This window comes from Centroberyx gerrardi, chromosome 14, assembly GCF_048128805.1.
Source record: "Centroberyx gerrardi isolate f3 chromosome 14, fCenGer3.hap1.cur.20231027, whole genome shotgun sequence".
NCBI classification, from domain to species: Eukaryota; Metazoa; Chordata; class Actinopteri; order Beryciformes; family Berycidae; genus Centroberyx; species Centroberyx gerrardi.
The window spans coordinates 19,305,192-19,326,442 of record NC_136010.1 but is presented as its reverse complement, the minus strand read 5'-3'; the positions used below and the strand labels follow the sequence as shown (position 1 = coordinate 19,326,442).

General features: G+C 42.7%; 2 protein-coding genes across 2 annotated transcripts in view; both read right to left on the bottom strand.

Moving 5' to 3' along the window:
• fam110a (family with sequence similarity 110 member A) overlaps positions 1 to 21,251 on the bottom strand; it is a 141,791-nt gene that overhangs the window by 49,359 nt on the left and 71,181 nt on the right. The window lies entirely within an intron of this gene.
• Positions 590 to 20,769, bottom strand: cacna1fa (calcium channel, voltage-dependent, L type, alpha 1F subunit a). Its single transcript, XM_071898826.2, has 47 exons — positions 20,751 to 20,769; positions 19,493 to 19,703; positions 19,164 to 19,269; positions 16,859 to 16,998; positions 16,628 to 16,773; positions 16,372 to 16,524; positions 15,752 to 15,948; positions 15,507 to 15,610; positions 15,191 to 15,333; positions 14,988 to 15,056; positions 14,837 to 14,900; positions 14,700 to 14,726; positions 14,411 to 14,571; positions 14,098 to 14,323; positions 13,632 to 13,839; positions 13,371 to 13,491; positions 13,159 to 13,231; positions 12,932 to 12,995; positions 12,758 to 12,815; positions 12,555 to 12,651; positions 12,225 to 12,354; positions 11,884 to 11,943; positions 11,622 to 11,728; positions 11,249 to 11,336; positions 10,961 to 11,068; positions 10,774 to 10,826; positions 10,542 to 10,688; positions 10,228 to 10,429; positions 9,944 to 10,102; positions 9,737 to 9,847; positions 9,542 to 9,625; positions 9,029 to 9,049; positions 8,685 to 8,819; positions 8,497 to 8,562; positions 8,124 to 8,215; positions 7,812 to 7,971; positions 6,538 to 6,665; positions 6,347 to 6,443; positions 5,619 to 5,721; positions 5,374 to 5,475; positions 4,946 to 5,070; positions 4,431 to 4,786; positions 3,816 to 3,962; positions 2,927 to 3,327; positions 2,340 to 2,449; positions 1,506 to 1,829; positions 590 to 993 (listed from the first exon to the last, which is right to left on the bottom strand). Exons 1-47 carry the CDS (start codon positions 20,767 to 20,769, stop codon positions 787 to 789), a joined length of 6,210 nt encoding a protein of 2,069 aa, XP_071754927.2. The 3' UTR covers positions 590 to 786.

The window sequence follows — 21,251 nt, the reverse complement described above, 5'->3', positions numbered from 1 at the left end:
TTCAATATTCAATATATTCAAATATTTCTCTAAAATAGCTACTGCTAATGTCGCTTTGTTGTTGGACTTATACTCCTGATATGACACTCATAAATCAGTTTTTATGATCTATGGTTACAACTGGAGTTCATCTGTGTAATAGACAAAGTATCAATGTTTAATTGTACTAATGTTTTAATGTAATATATTTTTACACAGTTTATGTGCCATAGTTGCAACTGCAAGTATGTAAGTAGGTGTATAAAGTGACAACAAGTCAAGTACAGTACAAAATGAGAATACAATGCAAAAAAAAAAAGTCCTTTTTCATAATAATGCTAAAATACTTGATCCAGAGAAACTGTTTGTCATAGAAACCTTGTTGAGTCCACAAACTGACATGTGCGCTCAAGCTCAGAGTGTGTGTGTGTGTGTGTGTGTGTGTGTGTGTGTGTGTGTGTTTTGGCATTCACAAACAAAAGTGTATCACCTTCTAGATAACTTTTTGTCTTGTGTGGGACGTTTTCTGCCAGATAGCGGATAACATGAGAACTATACTGTATGTAAAATCGATGCGCCATCTGTATTGCATCATTCCTACACAGGTCCAACTCCCCGAAGGCTCTCACATTAAATTACCCGGCCAGTACCACAGACCTGAGAGGGAGGTACGCTCTCAAAAGCTTGTTTAGTAGAAGTTTTTCCCCCAAAAAAACAGGTAGAAACACACACCACATGAAATATTCCACCTTTTTTTCAAACTTGAAACCTTACTCTCTCACACAGTTCTCTCAGTTTCGCTTGATTTCAGTAGGAAATCACACAGTTCATTTCATCCGCCAGCTCCTCCTCAAAGCGCTTAATTGACTGACTGGTGCCCCGGGCGATCAGGTCCGTGGCGGCGCTCTCCATGTCGTCCAGGCTCATGTGACAGGCTTCAGCGATCTCCCGCTTGGCAAAGTTCACAAACTTCGGGTCCCTGGCGTAGATGCCGAGCCCCTCTGATATCAAGATCTGACATGAGGCAGAAACAAAGCAAAGATGTCTTATGTCTTATGTTTACATCCATTCTCTTTCTCTCACACACACGCACAGCATAAGTGTTTACTTGATATTAGCCTCAAGGTACAGAGAATTTTGTTAGCTGTAAAATCCAACAATCACTTAGCAAAATTGAAATCCCCCTGTTCACCACTGAGTATCTATTTCTGTAATACACCGAGGTATGTGGAGTTATTTCTTTATTTCTTCTATCATAATAACATGGGTAGAGTGGCAGCAAGTGGACTTGGCTTTACAGTGCACTTAGGAGAATGAGATTAGTAATAAGTATTACACATCGCTTTAGAAAAGATTTCTCTGTCTATTTGACCACTGGACCAAACTGCTGGGTAGAAGTGATTACAAAACACTTATAATACATATTTAAATTCAAGTTATACACATTGAAATCTTGATTGTTGGTTGCTGCATGATCATGACATCCCTGCTTAGATTTCCTATAGGTTTCTCCCATGATCACTCACCGACTCGACCAGACTGTCCGCGCTGCCTCTGTCGATGAAGCCCTGGTTGATGGGCGGCCTCCTCACGCTGGTGTAGGTTTTGGCCTTCTGGCCAGGGTACCAGCCGGGCCGGCTTCCTACGGGGAGGCTGGCAGAGCCGTCGCCCCACAGCGCCTGGGTGGTGCCGGTGGTTTCGTCCAGCAGCATCATAGGAGTGTAGATCAGCTTGCCTCTGCGCCCCCCGGGCGGTATCATGCCCCCAACAGGAGTGGCTCCGGGTCCGGCCCAGGAGACGGAGGACATCGAGGACACGCTGCTCCGCCGGGAGTCCAGGCTGTGCTGGTTCTGACGGAGGACAGGAGAAAATAAGATGAGGAACACTTGTGGTTGGAGGGCCTTGGTTTCTCTGTTCCCAAGACACCTAGACTTTGCCTTTTAGTTGACAAATCCGAAGTTAAGGGCATCAATACAGTTTAAAATACTGTGTTTGGCCATTATAACAACACTAAGGTTGGTGCTTAAATATTGGAAAAACACTTCAACTTTTCACAGAATGGATGGATTTATTGATTAAAACAACTTCATATGAAATTATGCTAACTAGAATGTTAGAGAATTATGATAAAGAAACAATAGAAAAGAGGAAAAACTTCCTCTATTTTCTTAAAGGCTCATAAGGGGTGAATTTCTTTTTCTTTTCATGTATTTTGTCATGTACATTGTCTTTATTGTCATCGTTGTATTGTGTATGTATGGTTATATACTGTATGTTGTGCGTATGATGGGAAATGAAAAAAAGAAAAAGAAACTCAAATCCTGCCATGTATACGTGTGTGTGTGTGTGTGTGGTTTTACCTGTAGATGGGGTCTTGGGGATGAGCTCCCATGGTAGGTGCCTGGGATGGGGAGGTCATCAACGCTGCTCTGTGGCCTCAGACACTGGAGGTTGAAGGAAGGTTTACGGCCTGAAAACAATGAGCAGGTAGGTGTTATGAAACAAGCCTTGATACATGACGGCAGCCCTGTCCGGACGGCAGCAGTATTACTAGAGCAGGTCTGGTAATGTAGTTTTTACCGGAGCGATTGAGTGATTTCAATCCCGTACACTTCAAGGTTATTTGTGATTATTACAGAGCGTGCGTCACCACAGGAGTAATAGTTACCAGGCAAGTAAACTGGTGTTTTTCACCTCCCACGTCCTCTCTGTAAATTCTAGTACCCTCTGGATTAATGGTAGTGATTATGATGATATGATATGATGCTACCCCCCTCAGTTATTTATGGGAATAATAAAGTAAATCATAATGCCGTCCAGATCATTTCTTAAATCACTGACGTGTAATGTAGGCTACTAAATTACATCACTAAACTAGTCCTACAATACTAATCCTGTCCTCCAGGGCTCAGAAAGGAAAAAAATCACAGGATAAAATGTTTCTCACCTGTGGGTATGGAAGGAAGGAGGCGTCTTCTGACAAACCGCATGTCATTGTGGTCATTTCCATTGTAGCCGTTTCCGCTGTAACCGCTTACAGTGCTTCCATTTCCATTGAAGACGCTTATGGTCACGCTCCCGTTATCATTGGTGCTGATGATGCTATCGCTCCCATTGTAGCCCGTGCCATTGTATCCATTCCCATTATACATGTTTCCAGTGTAGGCACCGGGGCTGCTTGCAGTGACCCTCCCTCCATTCATGTTGGTGCCATTGTAACCGTGGTCAACTAAGCCACTGCTGTCATGATTGCCATAGTGCATTTCTCCTATGCTGCTGGCTCTTTCCAGGATCTGTCCATGGTAGCCTGTCTCAGACGGCACAGGAGAGACAGCCTCTGGATACACAGCCTCCTGATACACAGCCTCTGGATACACATACCTACAAATTAAAAACCAAGACTTTCAGCACAGAATTTCATCTTTTTTTTACATTTTTAATTATGCATATTTACCGTCTATTAGGGATGGGACAATATATTTAAATTCAATATATCGCAATATAAAAATGTATCATGGGGCAGAAAAATGAATCGCAATATTACATTTTATTCACAAGCTCTCCACTGAAATTACATTATTTACGGTTTGTAATGACATTTTTAAATTGTTGTTTACATTCTAGCAAGCGAATGGCATTGCATTTGTGTCTCAGAAATATATGTAATTTTGCAGTCATACTTTGTTATCACTGAACTTTTATTTATTACATCGTATCGTGGTCGTATTGAATCGTGAACTCGATATTGCATATCGAATCATATTGTCAGATAAGCATATCGTCCCTTCCTTACTGTGCATACTGAACCTCTCTCTCTCACTGTCTTGCTTGTGCCTTACCTGTCGGCTGATGCTACGCTTGCTGCATCCACTTCACTGTAAAACACTTCATCAGCTGCTCCGGTTGTAGCAGCCGCCACTTCTTCTCCACCTAGAAACTCTCCTCCACCTGCTGTTATGTCTGGGGAAGGAGGAGGCAGCTCACTGATGGAGTCCACCCTGTTTGTTGGAGGGGGGGGAGGACAGGCACGTTAGAAAATAATTGAAATAGTCAAAACATACAGTACTGACGTAGACACACATGTTTCAACATTTCACTGTTTTCCACGTTTTAGAATAATAGTAAAGGCATCAAAACTATGAAATAACAGAAATGGAATTATGCAGTGACCAAAAAAGTGTTAAACAAATCAAAACTATCTTATATTTTAGATTCTTTAAAGTAGCCACCCTTTGCCTTGACGGAAAGGCAAAGGCTTTGGAAAGAAATTCATACCTAGGCATCAACTTCACTATTTTTATTTGTCTAAAAAACAAATTCCAAGCATTTAAGCGTAAGCCTTTAGATCAAAATGGCTTTAAGATGATGAAAAACATAATACATTCAATCAGGTGTGTCCAAAGGTTTGACTGGTGGTGTATGAACATGATGTTATGAACACAGAAACACACCTGGTGGTCAGGGGCTCGGCCCTCACAGGCTGCTCCGTCACCACGCTGCTGACGCCCGAGAGCTGGGACTCGGGTCTCTGGTTCTCAGGAAGGCCCACCACCTGCGTCGTGACCACGCCCCCGTTCCGCATCTTGGGCTCGGGCTCGGGCTCGATGAACGCGGTCGCCTGCTCGATCAGCATCTCTATAGGCGGCATCGGGGTGCTGGCGGGCGTGTTCGCCACCGAGGTTCCGGCCTTGCTCTCGAAAGCCTCGTCGCCTGTCATCTCTCCATCCAAAGCCTCCTCTTCCTCCATGTCACAGGCCATAGCCAGGCGCATCTCTGGAGCCAGGTCCTGCAGCGTCCGCAGCCCTTGCTGAGTTCACAAACACACACACACACACACACACACACAAACGCATGCACACAAACATGCATGTAAACGTACACATATACACACAAAGAGTTAATGATTGTCCAGCGAACACCCACAAAGTATTTGCACAGTTAAAACTGTAACCTAAATTTTGTTCACCTGGAGAGAAGCTGCCTTGTCCTTCCTTTTTGATTTCCTCTCCCTCTCCTTTCTCTTGCGGAACTTTTTAAAATAGTCCTGGATCAAGAAGCTGGCGTAAAATTTCCCACAAGTCACCTCATCCCCTGACAAGGAAAAGAAAAGTGTGAGAAAAGGTCGTAAAGGATTCAAGAACTGGACAAAAGAAAAGTGGAACTTCATGAAATTCAATAACATATACTAGTTGCTTGGATGATGAGATTGGTATCAGTCTTAAATGCTGATAGACACACATTTTTGAAAATTGATTCTCTTCTGATACAAGCATGTTAGTGTCAGGAGCAACGAGTGCCTCTGATAGTGAAAGCTTTATTTAATATTTGGAATGATTTCTCCTTTCACTAATTCCTCATCATGGCTCACAGCCAGGCAGCATTTCTCTGGTTTACCTCTAGGGGGAGGAATGATTTCATCCAGGAGCTTGGGCTTTGTGCGCTTCCAAAGCTTCTTAATGATCAGCTTCAGCTCTTCATTCTGCTGGTCAATGGGACCTGAGGGGAGAGATACATACAGCAAATCCTTTGAGGAAAACAACGCACTAATATCTCTGAGCCAGGCAGTCCTGTGCAAATGCAATTAATCGTGTGTGCGTGCGAGTGAGTGTGTATGAGTGTGTATGTGTGAGAGGCCTCACCCTCTGTCTTAATCTTGAGTGAGGTGCGCACTAGGGCAAACAGGGTGGCGTTGAAGGTGACGGTCCCATCGCCGTGCAGCGGCACATTCATAGCAACCAGTCTCTGATAGTACAAGAGGAGGAGATAGAGTGAGAGAAGAAGGAGGGAAAGAGAGGGGGAAGGGGGGATTAATTGGATTGACAGGGGGACATGGAGGATGCAGTCCAGACCTGGGCAGCAGCTAAATACAACTGACAGGTTGAATGTGTTGAGGGCTTAGAGTAAAACAAGACAACGTGTGGAGAAAGACTGAATGTGTCAAATGAAATAATTTAAATTACAAAGTTTACTTAAAACGTATCTCTTGGTTGCTGCACATTCAATACCTGTCTACTGAATAATGATCAGGTGGTTTAAATAAGAGCTTTCCTTAATCCAGGAAACTGCTAATTAGCTAGATTATCCTCTGTATACACTCTGAGCCAAACAATAACTGAATTCCTTTGCATTTAATGTTTTCATTTCAGTTGGTCCAAATGAAAATCTTGTATTTAGGATATTCAACTCAAGCAGTTTGCAAAATGCACAAACCTTGATCCGTAACAAGTAAAGAGAAAATGAAACCATATAAAATTAAATAAAATTTTTGAATAATATAAGTTGATTGATGCACTTAGTTAAAGCAACCACTAAAGTAAAACTTGCCTCACCTGTTCATAGTGTGCAGCGTTAAATGGGTGTGACTTACCTTGCAAGCCACACGATGAGGACACAGTTTTCCAAAACCAAGAGGGGGCTGAATCCTGCGCAGCATGGTGACGACGTCGATGTGCTTTATTCGACCTCTGCAACAAGCAGACAAACACAAATCAGACAATCACTACCAGCTATAAGAGAATGAGAATATTTTGGAAACAGTGAGAGGGAACCAGGTCTTACGTGGCCTCAGGGTCGTAGTCCGACCAAACTCTCTTGAACTCATCCAGGTGGTGAGTCCCCAGCACAGTCCAGTCTCTTGTCAGGTACTCAAAGTTGTCCATGATGACAGCAATGAACAAGTTGATGATCTTGGGAGAGAGACGGGCAGAATAAATCTTTCACAACTACTGTTTGTGAGCAACAAATTGCTGGTAATACAATAGAAGATATAACTGATAAAAAAGAAATACTAACTGTAAGCATCAAAACATTTTCAAGGCCGAAACAGAATTTACACATCCTTTTACATAATTCAAAACACTGGTTAATTATAGTTGCACATCATAAAGTTTTTCAAATTACAGTATGTGAGTTTGATTTAAAAAAAAAGTAAATTTAACTTTATATTCTATAGATTTTTGAGGCAAATTAATCTAAAAGTGACTGTAAATAGTCAGAATACATTACTGTATCAGTGGATTATATTGCTGATTCCAGTGTTAAGCAGGTAATCAGTAATCTGTAGCACATCTGTAACTACATTTTGCTGCATTTCCCAATCCCTGCCCTTTTCACCACAGGTCTGCTACAGCTGAAAAAACTATCAACTCCTACATACAGCTGTTCCCCTTTTTGCTCACATCCTTCTCAGCTTCTATACTTCCGATTAGGCTCTGTTCTGCTCTCGCACAGATTCCAGGATTAAAGTAACCTCCATTTAACCTATTTAATATCTGAAAATAGCCTTGAGGTCGCAATAATGTTCCTAAAAACATTTTTTTTCCTTTTTAAATCAGGGTTTTGCATAGTTTCACTGGCTGGATTAGATAAATCCCAGGGTGTGGGAGTGTGGTGTTAACATTCAACATGCATCCAGACTCACAGGCTCTCTGAACAACTGAATCTAAATGGTAGAACTGTTTCCATCTGTTATAAAGAAGCTGTCAAAGGGGGTGGGCAACGATGGAAACCAGAATCACTGATACTAATACTAAAAACACAGACAAACCCCATGAGGCAGAAAAGACAGGGAAAGCGTTTTAAATTGCTGCTACTCTGCTGTTAGTGAATCCTCTCTCCTAATACTTTGCTCTCTACTTTCATCTGACATTGATCCCATTGGACTTAATAGTCTGTAAAACATGACTTGATTATACCTTGATTTAATTTGAGGCAGCTTCAAATGAAATCACAGGAGGCAAAGTATTTTACTATTACTACAAATGATCTCTTGAATTGACCGATAAAAAAAACTAAACTAAAAGGCATCCTTAGTCCTCCTAGGCCTCTCTCACCAGGTAAGCACAGAGCATGAAGAAGCTGATGAAGTAGATGTAGGACAGGTTGCTGCCGCAGGTGAACTCCTCCCCAGGCTCGGTGTCGGCCTCGGGGTCGCAGCGTCGACCCGGCAGCGCCGCCAGCATGATCTCCTGCCACTGCTCTCCTGTGGCACACCTACAGGTAGAGAGGGAGAGAGAGACGGAGATATTTAGCCATGGGAGGAGAGAAACCAAGAGGGAATTTTGTTGTGTAGCCGTTGTAAAACTTTGTGAACGGTGGTGACGTTTAGCTTCTCTTTCTATCTCTTTCTGCTTGGAGTGACGCACCTGAAGAGCACCAGAACAGCCATGAAGAAGGTCTGGAAGTTGCAGTTTCTGTTGATATGTGTGTTTTCATCTATGGCCACCTTCCCAAATGTCTGCAAGGAGAACAGCGCACTTCTTACACATGAGAGATGAACATTGCAACTGCAGGATCAGTGTGACTGATAACAAGTAGGAGTTTGTATACTGTTCATTCTTCTACCATCTGTGTCACTTCATATCTCTGTATCAATGTCAATGTCTCTGCACATTTCACTGTGAAACTCCTCATGCATTTATTTTATCTGGCGAGAATTAACCAATTATGAATCTCAGTCTGATTAAAAGACTTGATTTGATAAAATGATACTGGATCTCTTTGACAAGAGAGACTCACCTGCATGCCGATCACAGCATAGATGAAAAAGATCATGGCGATGAGCAGACCGACATAAGGTAAAGCCTAGGTGGGTAAAATACAAGAGCACAATTACCATAATGTTGTTTATGTGTGTCATGAATACATAGTCGACCCTTTATTTATTTAAAGCGTTATGAGAATTATTTGCACTACACTGTACTGACCTGGAGGGACTTGATAAAGGTCCAGAGGAGGGTTCGGATGCCCTCCCCTTTGCTGAGCAGTTTGACCAATCGCAAGACTCGGAACAACCGGAAGAACGTGATAGACACTTTTCCACTTTCCCCTTTACCTCCACCCTGGAGAGAAAATGTGTGGAGAGAAAAACAGATAAATAGAAGGCCTGTGAGGAGTGTTCACAAGAGGCAGCATCAGAGAGTGAACTGAACTGAGAAAGTCAGCGTAACTGTGAGGTAAAGACTGTAAGAATAATATCTTCAAGAATAAATCCTAACCCTAACAAGTGAGCGACACATGTGGAGTTGCCATAGTTGTGCATTGGTCTCACCTCACCATGGCCGCCTCCTCCCTGGATTGATATTGCATGGATTCCACAACAAACACAGACACCATGTAGGATGAGAGACATCAAAACAACCAATGAACTAACACATCTGTCAAAAAAACACTCCAATGATGACAAGTAAATTAATAACATTACGCAGTGCTTCCCCTATAGTTTATGTGGCAGTGAGGATGGGGAAATGTTTAGTTCTGGGACCTGGACTCACTTCTGGTCCGATTCCCAGTGTCATCTTATGGTTTAGAAATGGATCTTATTAATACATCTACTAAATGTAGCAGAATTCTCCTATATTTGTTTGTATTGGACTAAATGAAGGCCAGGTGATGAATTTTCAGTTTGGTTATTTCACATTTTTTTCCAATTTCACAGCAGTGCTTAATGCATGTAGAGGAAGCACTGCTACATAAAAGTATTTGAAATGTGTCTGTACACTAAACATGCTGTGATTCTACGGGTATTTTTCTGTGATTGAAACCAAAATGTGGACAAACTCACGCTAAACTCAGAAACTGCAATATCCAACACGCTCCCCACGACGATCAAAGCGTCAAACGAATTCCAAGGATCGATGAAATAGTGCTACACAGGCAGACATAAACAAAGTATCACAGTCAACGATCAATATGTCAAAGGGCAGCGGTGACAGATGCGATGAATGTTATTTTCAAAGCTGCAAGAGTGAAACCTCACATGCGCCCGGAGAGCCAGTAATTTGATGACCATCTCTACCGTAAAAACCACAGTGAAGATCAGGTTGAGGAGGTCCATGACGGAAGTGAATTGTTTAGACTGCTCATAATGCTGAGGGAGAAACAAACAACACAGAACCTCACATCACAACACTGACATTTGTGATATTTCTACATGTTATGTCACAGAATCGAGTGAAAAACACACCTGAATGGCCAGAGTGAGGGTGTTGCCCAGAATGAGCACAAACATGATGTACTCAAACTGGCTGGAGTTGATGATCTTCCAGAATTTGAGCTGCGATGGGTTTTTGGGAATGTAAATCTTTATAGGCTGAGCTTTCAGTGCGTAGTACACACATTGTCGCTGGGTAGGGCAAAGAGAAGAGAGGAGAGAGTCAAATACATTTATAGCAGCTTTAAGAACATGAATAATGATTCATTTGAGCGTGTTTCTAAAAGTAGATTTCAAGGCTTTGGAAAAGCACTAACTTGATTTTTGTTCAGTTCACAGTTTTTGAATTCGGCCTCTCCTTGCTCCCGAAATGTGATGATGACAAAACCCACAAAAATGTTCATCATAAAGAAGGCAATGATGATGATGTAGATGATGAAGAAGATGGAGATTTCGACACGGTAGTTGTAAATGGGGCCCCGGTTTATGGCATTGGCATCCACGGCCTTGTAAAGGAGCCTTTCGAAAAAAACAAACAAACACAACTGTAAGGACACATTTCCTGCACAAACACACAAATTCAAAGTATCCTAAGAGAAATGTAGAGTGTAAATGTGAAGTTGCTACTCACTGTGGCCAGCCTTCAAATGTTGACACAGTAAACAAAGCCAGCATGCCCATCAGCACATTGTCGAAGTTGAAGTCGCTGTTTTGCCAGATCCTCTCTCTCACCATGGGGTGGTTCATATCTCCGTCTTTATACACCACAAAGGTTCCCCTAAAATCCAACAGACATACACATTTTTATGAGGGCAGTGTTTGTAGAGACCTGTATAATGTAGAGAGAAATTAAAAAAACTTACTTGCACTCATCTGGAGTGTGTTTGGCTTCATCTGTGCAGCTGTAAAATCTTCCCTGTAACATGAAACACAGGGAAAAGTTCCATCATTAAAAATGGCCGTTGACCACTCCCTGTTTTATATCGATGGGTCAGAAAAAAGTACAGTCAGGATATAAAAAATTCTAAGTTTGAAAGCCTGTCCATGTACCTTGAAGAGCTGAACTCCAATACAGGCAAACATGAACTGAAGGAGTGATGTGACAATCAAGATGTTGCCGATGGTGCGGATTGCCACAAACACACACTGCACAACATTCTGTCAACACAAAAGCAACAAAGCCCAGTTGTTAACTTTTTTAAATGACATCATACTATACTTTATATGCACTAAATATATTGTAAATATATATTTAAAGCACAGAAGGAAGAGCAAGAAAGAGAGAAACAAACAAACAAACAAACAAACAAACAATCAAACAAACACAGTGATGTTTACCTTGAGTCCCTTGGCTCTGTTGATGGCTCGAAGAGGCCTGAGCACTCGCAGCACTCGGAGAATCTTCACCACGGAGATCGCGCTTGAGCTGAGAGTAGCAAAGAATTGAGAAAAGTAAAAAAAAAACGTATGACAGAAATGTGAAATAATAAAGGGTGAGAAAAGAAGGCAGAGTGGAGTGAGAAATGGAGCAAGCTTGAATCTACAGTAAGAACTTCCTTTGACTGAACACTAGAGAGTGCTACCAACAAGCCTCTGCCCTTTCAGAGATAAATCTGTCCATCCACAGCACACGGCTGCACAGCAGTGACTCCTCTCTACTCCTCTGTCAGAACTAGACCTTTGTGTAGACTCGTGTTAGACCGGTACTCACTGGAGAAAGAAGGACATGAGCGACACGCTGACAACCAGCAGGTCAAGAAGGTTGAAGGCATTCCTACAGAAGGAGCCGGTGTGCAGAAACGCTCCATAGACTGTCATCTAGACATGAGACATCAAGTTAGAAAAAAGTGACATTTAGTGTTGAGGAAACTGTCGATAAAATGCGACATTCACACTCACAGTCATATACACTTTCGAGTTATTAATGGATTTTTCACAGGCGCTTTATCAGTTTCATGAACTGTAATAACTACCTTTAGTACGATCTCCACTGTGAACACTGATGTGAATGCATAATCAGCATAGCCGAGCACCTGAGGACAACAGAACTCAGATGAGCTTTGGATTCAGTTCATTATGAAGGTAAGTATGAGCAGGGGCCTAAACGTCAATAAAGTAATATCTGGGAGCTATATTTTGCGGTGTCCGGACTCTATTCTATTCTAATACTATTCTATTTTTCTATTTATTGAAGTATGAGCAGGCTGTCATATTCTATGGCAGGCAAGCGTGAACAGACTGAAGGGGATGACTGGATATTACAGCCTATTTGCAAGAGGAAATGCAGCAGAGGTTCTAATGTGGGCGGCCTTACAATGTTCCTGAATGAGTGGGATTTGATTGGGTCCTCAGCAGCCAGGGAAATACTACTGAGGATGATGAAGATGAGGATGAAGTTGGTGAAGTAGGGGTGGTGGATGAGGTTGTGGCAGGCCACTCGCAAACTGAGCATGGGAAGGAAATCACAGAGAAAAGTGAATTATTTCAACATGCAGTAATGTCTTAATGTGACACTCCATGGCCCCTTTTTTTGTCAATCAATGTGGAATTATGGAATAAAGTTATAGAATAAGTTTTGGGATTGGGAGAAAAGTCAAACCATACACTATACACGTTATGTGGCACATGTGCAATCTTAGATTACCAGTTTTTCTTCCCAAGGATGAAGAAGGAGCTTCCATCAGGGATCGGGACAATCTTCTCTTTGGGCCCAGAGAAGTCGGGCTTCAGCGGAGCGACTCCTACAGTAGAAGAAGAGGCATACAGAAAAGGTATGAGAGACAGTTTACGTCTTCATCAGTGTGTTCTGGTGTTTCTCCTGCAGGGTGTGATGTCCACCAGACTCACCCTCCAGCCCCTCAATGGCCCTCAGCTCCTCGTTCTCCTGCCAATCATCCTCGTCATTCTACACACAGGAAGGACAGAGGGGACAAAACGGCACAAGATCAGCTGTTGTCTTTTTTTGCACTCTTCCGTTTGTAAATGTCCAATACGATGCACGAAGAAATAAACATCCTCTACCCCTGCGTCTTCATCCTCTTTCTCCTCATCGTCATCCCACTCCTCTTCCTCTTCCTTTTTCTCTCTGCAAAAACAAATGTCAGGCAACTAAGTAAATGAAACAATACATTTATCTGTACTTAACCACACTGATCAATGTAAGAGCATTAGCAAGTAAAAGGATGAGTCACTTCTGAATCCGTTTGATACCGTTGTTCATCGATCCCCTTTCCTTATCTCAAACTTACTCGACTTTTTTCTTTCCGCCGCCTCCTGCCAAGTTGTCCACAGCGATAGCCAAGAAGACATTGAGCAGGATGTCTGATGTCAAAATGAAGGAGTGAACTTTGCTCCGTGTGGGATAGAAGGCTTACTGTTAATGTGCGGCTCATAAAGTAAGAACGACAGCTTAAGAAATGCATTGGTAATCTTTTGACCCTTCACTAAGTAGAAAGGATACAGTTACCGCAGACAAAGAGGATGACAAAGTAAATACACACCACCATGTTCGGGAAGACCGGCCCTCCATAGGCCATAATGCCGTCATACATGACAGCGTTCCAGTCCTCTCCAGTGAGGATCTGCAGACAGACAGACAGACAGAGAGGGACAGAGGGAGAGAAGCAGATATAACATAATGATGCATACAACACAATACAAAAATCATTGATGAATTGAATTAGAGAGCACAGTAGCTTTGTGAGTTAGAGGTGCAAATGACCTGGAAGCAGGTGAGCAGAGCCTGGGGGAAGGAGTCAAAAGTACTCCTCTTCATCTGAGTCTCATCAAAGTTGAATTTGCCACCGAACAACTGCATGCCCAGCAGGGCGAAGATGATGAGGAAGAGGAAGAGCAGCAGCAGAAGGGAGCAGATAGCTTTCATGGAGTTGAGCAGTGAGTTGACCAGGTCAGACAAGGCCGCCCAGTGCCTGAAAAGTAGTCAGTGGGGGATTTCAATAAAAAGCATGGGCACACGGTCAGTAAATGCACATAAAATGGATGAAATGAGTGCAAAAAGGGAATGATTCAAACTGCAGATGGAGCTAAACTCATTCAGTGGTGTAGTGTCACTCCTATGCAGTCGATTGACATGAGATGCACAACATCTCAATATCATGAAAGCTGCACATGTGTGACTGAACTAAACTTTCTCCCTATCACCTTTCTTAAACTCTGATATCAATTACCGAGTCATCTTGAATATCCTGAGCAGTCGGATGCAGCGCAGCACAGAGATGCCGATGGGCGGGATGAACTCCATCTCGACAAGCAGCGTCTCCAGGATGCCGCCGCACACCACGAAGCAATCGAAGCGGTTGAACAGCGCCAAGAAGTAGATCTGCAGCCCGAAGGCGTACATCTTCATCGACATCTCCAGAGTGAACAGCAGCAGCAGGATCTTATTGGCCCGCTCTGAGGGACAAACAGAGAGGTCGGTTGGGTATCAGACAAAAAAAAAGCAAAGCCAGGGCTAACATGAAGGGAAGAGTGCATCCTGACCTTGCATTTCTGTGAGCCACTTGGGCTGCCCGTAATGCTCTGAGGCGCTGGCCACCGTGTTGAGGAACACCAGCAGAAGCACCAACCAGTAGAAGTTAGTGGTCTTGACTGCCACACGGCAATTCTTCCTAAATGTATGATTCAGCTGGCACAACTGATCGCTATAGAAAGAGAAAAAGAAATTTTGAATGACAAAGAGCATCTGGAAGAGTGAACAACTTAATCTTTGTGAAAGTGCATGCTCTCCATCTTAATTCAATCATATATATGTAACACTTGAAAATCTTACCAGAAACTGTTGGCCATCATCTTCGCCCTGAGGAAGCGAGAAAACAAAAGAAACTCATGAAATGACATTTCCAAAACCTTCATGCCACTGATGTGTTGTGATAGTGAAATAATGTTGGTATTTTACTGTTGCCTTACATGAGCGAGGCACAGAAGCCGCTGTCGTCATCAAGATACGCTATGTCGTCGTCAGAGTCTGATTCTGTGGAACACATAGATAAGTCCGAGCTGTTAGAGCGAATCAAACTACATATATGAGACTTCAACAGATAAAGGACAGCCGTCATACCTCCTCCGTCCTCACTGTGTTTGTACCAGCCAAACTTCTTCATCATCTTTTTCTTGGCAATTGCAGCACCTTTGGACACATACAGAAGTGGATTACATACGACTGGAAGTCTGCAGGTGTACAGTAAGTGTTTGCAGGTGTTTGTGGGGGGTTTGAGTATGTGTATGCATGTGTGTGTGTGTGTGTGTGTGTGTTAAACTAACGCTTGTTTCCTTCTTCATCCACGTCCTCGGCCTCTATGAGCCAGTCCATGTAGCCTATCATGTCCTCCTCCATCTGCTTGCTCTCCTGGGCCTTCTGCAGCTCGCCGCGGGCCACGGCCTTCTCTCTTTCCTTGGAGAACTCTCTGTGCACGTACACACACACACACACACACACACAGATATAAAACACATAGGAAACCGTGGGAGAAGGGAGTCAGTTTTAAACAATTTATATGTCTGTCAACACACAATAACAGCAAATAGAGGCCTGCAGTGCAACAGCTACCAGCATATCCTTAACTTTGGTGTCACCTACCCGCTCAACACACCCAATACAAGGTTGATAATGAAAAATGATCCAAAGATGACCAGGGAAACAAAGTAAATCCAGGGAATCTCAAAGCCGATGGCATCATTCATCTGTGCAGAGAGAGATAGCGAGAGAGATAGAGAGAGAGAGAGAGCAGACAAGTATTCAGTCAGGCGTTTCCACACTGGAGCGAAAAACAACAAGAGCTGGAGTGTGGAAACTGTGGAGCATCCAGCAACACGTCTATGTACCCAGTAGAGGACGTCTGTCCAGCCCTCCATGGTGATACACTGGAAAACAGTCAGCATGGCAAAGAAAATATTGTCGAAGTTTGTGATGCCGCCGTTGGGCCCCTCCCACTTGCCCCTACACTCGGTCCCATTGGCGGCACAAAAGCGCCCGTTCCCGGCAAATGCACACGGTGTGGGGTCGTCGTCCACCATAAGCTCTAGAGCAGGGAACAGCAGAAGACAGACGGTCACATCTTTTGCATCAAAACAGCAACTGAAGAAATTATTGCACAAAATAATTGAATTAATATAAAAGTTATTAACTGAACATTGTCAATCAACACAACATTCAATACCTCAAAAATATATATGACCCAGTCTGTTAAAATATTATCATTTTGTCAAAGGAGGAATTACTATCTTTTAATAAGTGGCATTGTGTTTTTTTTATTTAATGCTATTGATCAGCTTGTAAGAGTGGGTTTTACTATTTTCAAATTGTGGATATCTGATTTTACAACAAAACTCATTTATTTCTAGCATTTGGTTAAAAGAGGTTAAATTGTACAGAGGATGTAGCGTGCACTTGTTCTGGTGTAGACTAAAATACGGGTTGTGTTTTGTTTGGTGACAGCAGAGACCTGAGCCAAAGTAGTAGCAGGTCTTGTGCATCCTGCCGATGAAGAGCTCCAAGCCGATGATAGCATAGATGATGATGACGAACATGACCAGCATACCGATGTGGAGCAGGGGGACCATGGCTTTCATGATGGAGTTCAACACAATTTGTAGACCTGGCGAGGCAAACGTGCATTTTCAGTGGTGCATGTAGCACGTGGCACACACTAGCATACGTACGCACACACAAACAAACTGCATAATACATGATGAACGCACTTGGTACACCAGATACCAGCCTGAGCGGTCTTAACACTCTGAATGCTCGAAGGGCTTTGACATCCAAGCCTCCAGGTTTTCCCGCAGCGTGATGGGCCTCTCCTGGTTTATGGTCTGTCATCCCCTCCGCTATTACACTGAACAACCTGCGCAGACACAAACAACAGCTGTTACACTTTACTTCTTACTGGCGATGAAACACTTTGTGAGCACACGAAGAGCCAAATATACCCGACGATGACGATAATGAAATCGAGCAAGTTCCATCCGCTGCGTATGTAGGCGCTGGGGTGCATGACCAAGCCGTACGCCAGGATTTTCGTGAAGGTCTCGATGGTGAAGATGACGAGGAAGACGTACTCCACTTGTTCCTGAGAACAGAAGGAGAGGTGGGGACGGTCAGGCAAAATTTGAATGTCTTTTCTTTTCTGAGTCGGTGAATCAGTGCATCTGAAATGAGTAAATGTGGAATACTTTTCAATGTCTTGGCATTTTGCAGTAATGTGATGTCAGCGTAGTATTGAAAAGATAGATTTCATAGCTCTTGTCAAGGTAAAATAAAGGCCTTTGATGACTTTTGAATGTTTCTAACCACACACAGCAATAAGTAGCATCAGCTGTCTTTCTCTCCTGCACTGCTGATCACAGTGGCTTTCTAACCTCTTGACCCACTGCCTAACATGCTTAAGCCTGTCACCAGATCCCTGTTCAGTAACCTTCAGCCTAATACTTCTAATCACTGCTACCACTGTCACTAGGCCGTTTCCTCAGCTTGACACAATAATCCAGGTGCAATGTGGTGTGATGTAAGATGACTGGGGTTCGTACAGATCAGTAACATTCACAAATGATCCAAAGATGGATGATATTAAGTGATATTAAGTCATAAAGTGGTATTGATTTTGACAGTCAGACATTTTTGTCAGTTCGTAGGAGGTGGACATGAGAAATCTTTAACTGGAGACTAACAGCTGCATTAGTATTGAAATATAACAACCAATAAGATCATTCACATGCCCAATGTGAACTACAGTGGAAGGAACCATATGGTAAACTGTCACAGTTCACCCTCAGTTTTACCTCCCAACTGCAATCCAATAAAGGGATCCACTAACCATCTATCCCACAGCAAGGCCAAGCCTCTGGGGTGTGTGTGTGTGTGTGTGTGTGTGTGTGTGTGTGTGTGTGTGTGTAGGGGGTGGGGGGCACCAGCATACTGATTTACAAAGGTCTCCTGCTGCTCTTACAATTTCACTCTTTGAACTAAAACTGCTGATCATTTTTACTCCCTGCAGATTAAGTACGGGTTGTTACCAATTATGGAATTATGGAACAATGTGAAGCTTTGGGAGATATTATATCAGTGTTGTTGGGTGAAAACCTTGTATCTCCAAAATGACAAATTTCCAGGATCTAAGAAAAGCAGCCTTCTTTTTAGCTTGATTATTGAGTTTATCTAATTGGCTCTGAAAAGGTTTTATACACCCAAAGCGAGGAATCCTTCAATTGAAGTTAAAACATGAAATTCACCCGACAGCGTTGATATCTAACGTTCAGAAATTGGATCATATCATGTGATTGAAAGACGACAAAGAAAGAGAGAGAGAGAGATAGAGAGAGAGAGAGAGAGAGAGAGACGGGGAGAGGGGAGACGAAGCAGATGGTTGGTGTTTAAGCATCATTATCCCTGACAGGGTCACCTAACTGAGGTCAGACCGCAACTTTTCCCCTCTAATACCATTACCCTTTAACAGAACATCTTCGCACTGATTGTTGCTACCTTCAACATAATACCAACTGACTGCTCTCCATTTCATGAACTATTAAAACTGTCATTTTCCAGGCTTTTGACGTGAATTATATGCCTATTAGCACCCACAAGTGTTTCAGGAGAATTGAGAAGGAAAGTTATGTCAGGAGACACAGAAGCGAAGGTATGAAGGTATTTCCCTCATAAGAATGTTTTGTTGTGAATCAAGCCTTGGGAAACAGGGACGTGCATAGTGTATAAGGCAAGAGGCTGAGCCATACGTCATACTTCAGTTCATGCCATACTTCAGCCAGACTATCTCAACATTCTCAATTTAAACCTTTCTAAGGTATTTCTACTAACCATCCATTTCTCCCTTATCCTATTTGTCTGTCAGTCTATCTATGTATCTGTTGGTCTAGGTATCTATCTGTCTATGTATCTATATATCAAAATATGTATGTATGTATTTATACATGTATGTATGTATGTATGTATGTATGAATCTATCTATCTATCTATCTATCTATCTATCTATCTATCTATCTATCTATCTATCTATCTATCTATCTATCTATCTATCTATCAGGCCATTAATTACCTGCATGTGATATCACATCATTTCACCTCATGTTTGAGCCTTACCTACCTTTTGATCATCAAAACTCAACCTATAAAATTCAGTTTTATTTTACGACTTTCAAAATTAACTCACACCCAGACCCTTTTTGAGACATTTTGACCATAACTTCCCTCTGAAGCTACATTTGCCTGTCGATAACTCACTAGGTTGTGATTGGTGGCATTGGAGTCGTCATCTGGGTAAGGTTTGGTAACTCCCATGGCCACACAGTTGGCGAAAATGGCAAGAAGAATGAATATATCAAAAGGCCTGCAGGATTGCAGTTAAGGGTACGACAAGCCACATGAATGCATTTCCACACATAAGCAACAACATCCCATACAACAACTCCTACCCACCTACACAGCCCAACCCAACACATTCCCATACACACATTATACATATGCATGACATGTATGGCTGTATCTGTATGTAGAAACATATACAAACCAATAAACACGTGCCCCACCCCAACACACACACGCACACAGACTCATAAGGCAGAGAAGGATATTTCCACTCCACTAGGGCCAGCGCTGCCATGCGGATGGGGTTGCTGAGCGTGAGGCAGCAGAGGGCTCGGGGGGCCCGCAGGGCAGACTTGTTCGCCTGCATCGCCTTCTTGGCCCCCCCTCCTCTCTTTCTGGCCGAGCCAGTGGAGCCCAGGGTGTCTGATTTTCCGCCATCGCCCCCAGGGGGGCCATCTGCTGAAGAACAGAGGGTACACAGCCGTAATTATGCAATTCTGTGTTTTCAACACTTAACAGAATCGTGCACTTGAAATCTGAAATGCATACGGGCTTTACAAGACCACTGGAAGATTTACAGACTGAACTGCTTTATTCTGAGCAAGTAAACAAATACAGGTAAGGCTGAAATAGATACTTGATAGGAAGTCCAGTAGAGAAGTAGGTCTGTCATGGTCATAGATATTTCTCCTATATTGTTAAACCTAAATATAATGGGCAATGTGGTAAACAAACAAACAACAACAAATACTTATCAGCCCTAGTGGCTCAGTTGGGAATGCTGCTACCTGGAGGCTACATGGGTTTCAGCCCCAGCTCATGCTATGTAAATAAACATTATTTCATTGCTAATATCAGCCCACACAAACTGATACAACATAAATAGGAAACCGTTTGACATGTGGCTATAGCTACAGACATGTATTCTGTCCTGCAGGCTTCATATTATAAGACCAGATGTGACCTACTTCTTTATTGTGAGCAGTATGGCACTTAGCCCAGCACTATCCCAAAGTAGGCCCATTAACACCTGTTGAGCAAGGCCTTGCACACGACATAAGCCTGCAGGTATTTTTATTATTTGGCCCATGTAAAATTACAAAGGAAAAGCCAAAGTATATAGGCTGATGAGAACAAATACATGGGAAACTTGAAAGGGATGGCAATAGCTGCACATTGTCTAATTCTTGTGAAAGGCATATGCTTTATTTTTTGTTGTAAGCTACCAAACATGCTTTACTATTAGGTGGAACTGTGTTTGAGCAATCATGTCACCCTCATTGAATATCTTCATCCAATAGTGTTTCAGAAAAATGGTTTATCGTCCATACATGCCGATTAAACAGCCTTCTGTATGGTTTATAAACATATTCTTTCCCCAGAGTATAAGCACTTTACAGGTGAGTGCATGGCTTTCATTATGGGTGGAAGATATATGGTGCACATTCTTCTTATTCTACGGTATGCAAACCAAACTTCAGACACACCGTAATGAATCCCTACCTTTTTTTGCCGCATCCATGTCCGTAGTTGAACACCACGAAGTCACTTCAGAAAACCCAACATCAACTCCTCAGGGGATCTGTGATGCGGGATGGATCACAAATATAAAACTGGCAAAAAAAAAAAAACTTTCCAAGGGGAAAAAATGACCAGCTTGTCATTTCCTCGTCCACCTGCAGCACGCCGGTCCAGCTGAGCGGCAATGGGCCATTCTGCTCACCTACGTTTTGTAGCCTATAAATCCAATTAAAGGCGATTCTGTTAATTTCTTCTGCGTGTAAATGAAAGCTGCAACTGTCTTCATCCATGCAGGCCCATATCGCCGAAGAATATTAAAATAAACGCGTGCCCATATCCGCGGTGGTCAGCCCTCAGGATTACACTAGTTGAGCCGTTTAAAAAGGATGACAGTGGAAATCTTCAAGGGGAAGGTGGAGGTAAACTTGGGAGAAACCTCTTTCTTGGCTTGTTGAGGTTTTGTTTAAACAGTGTAAAGTTAGG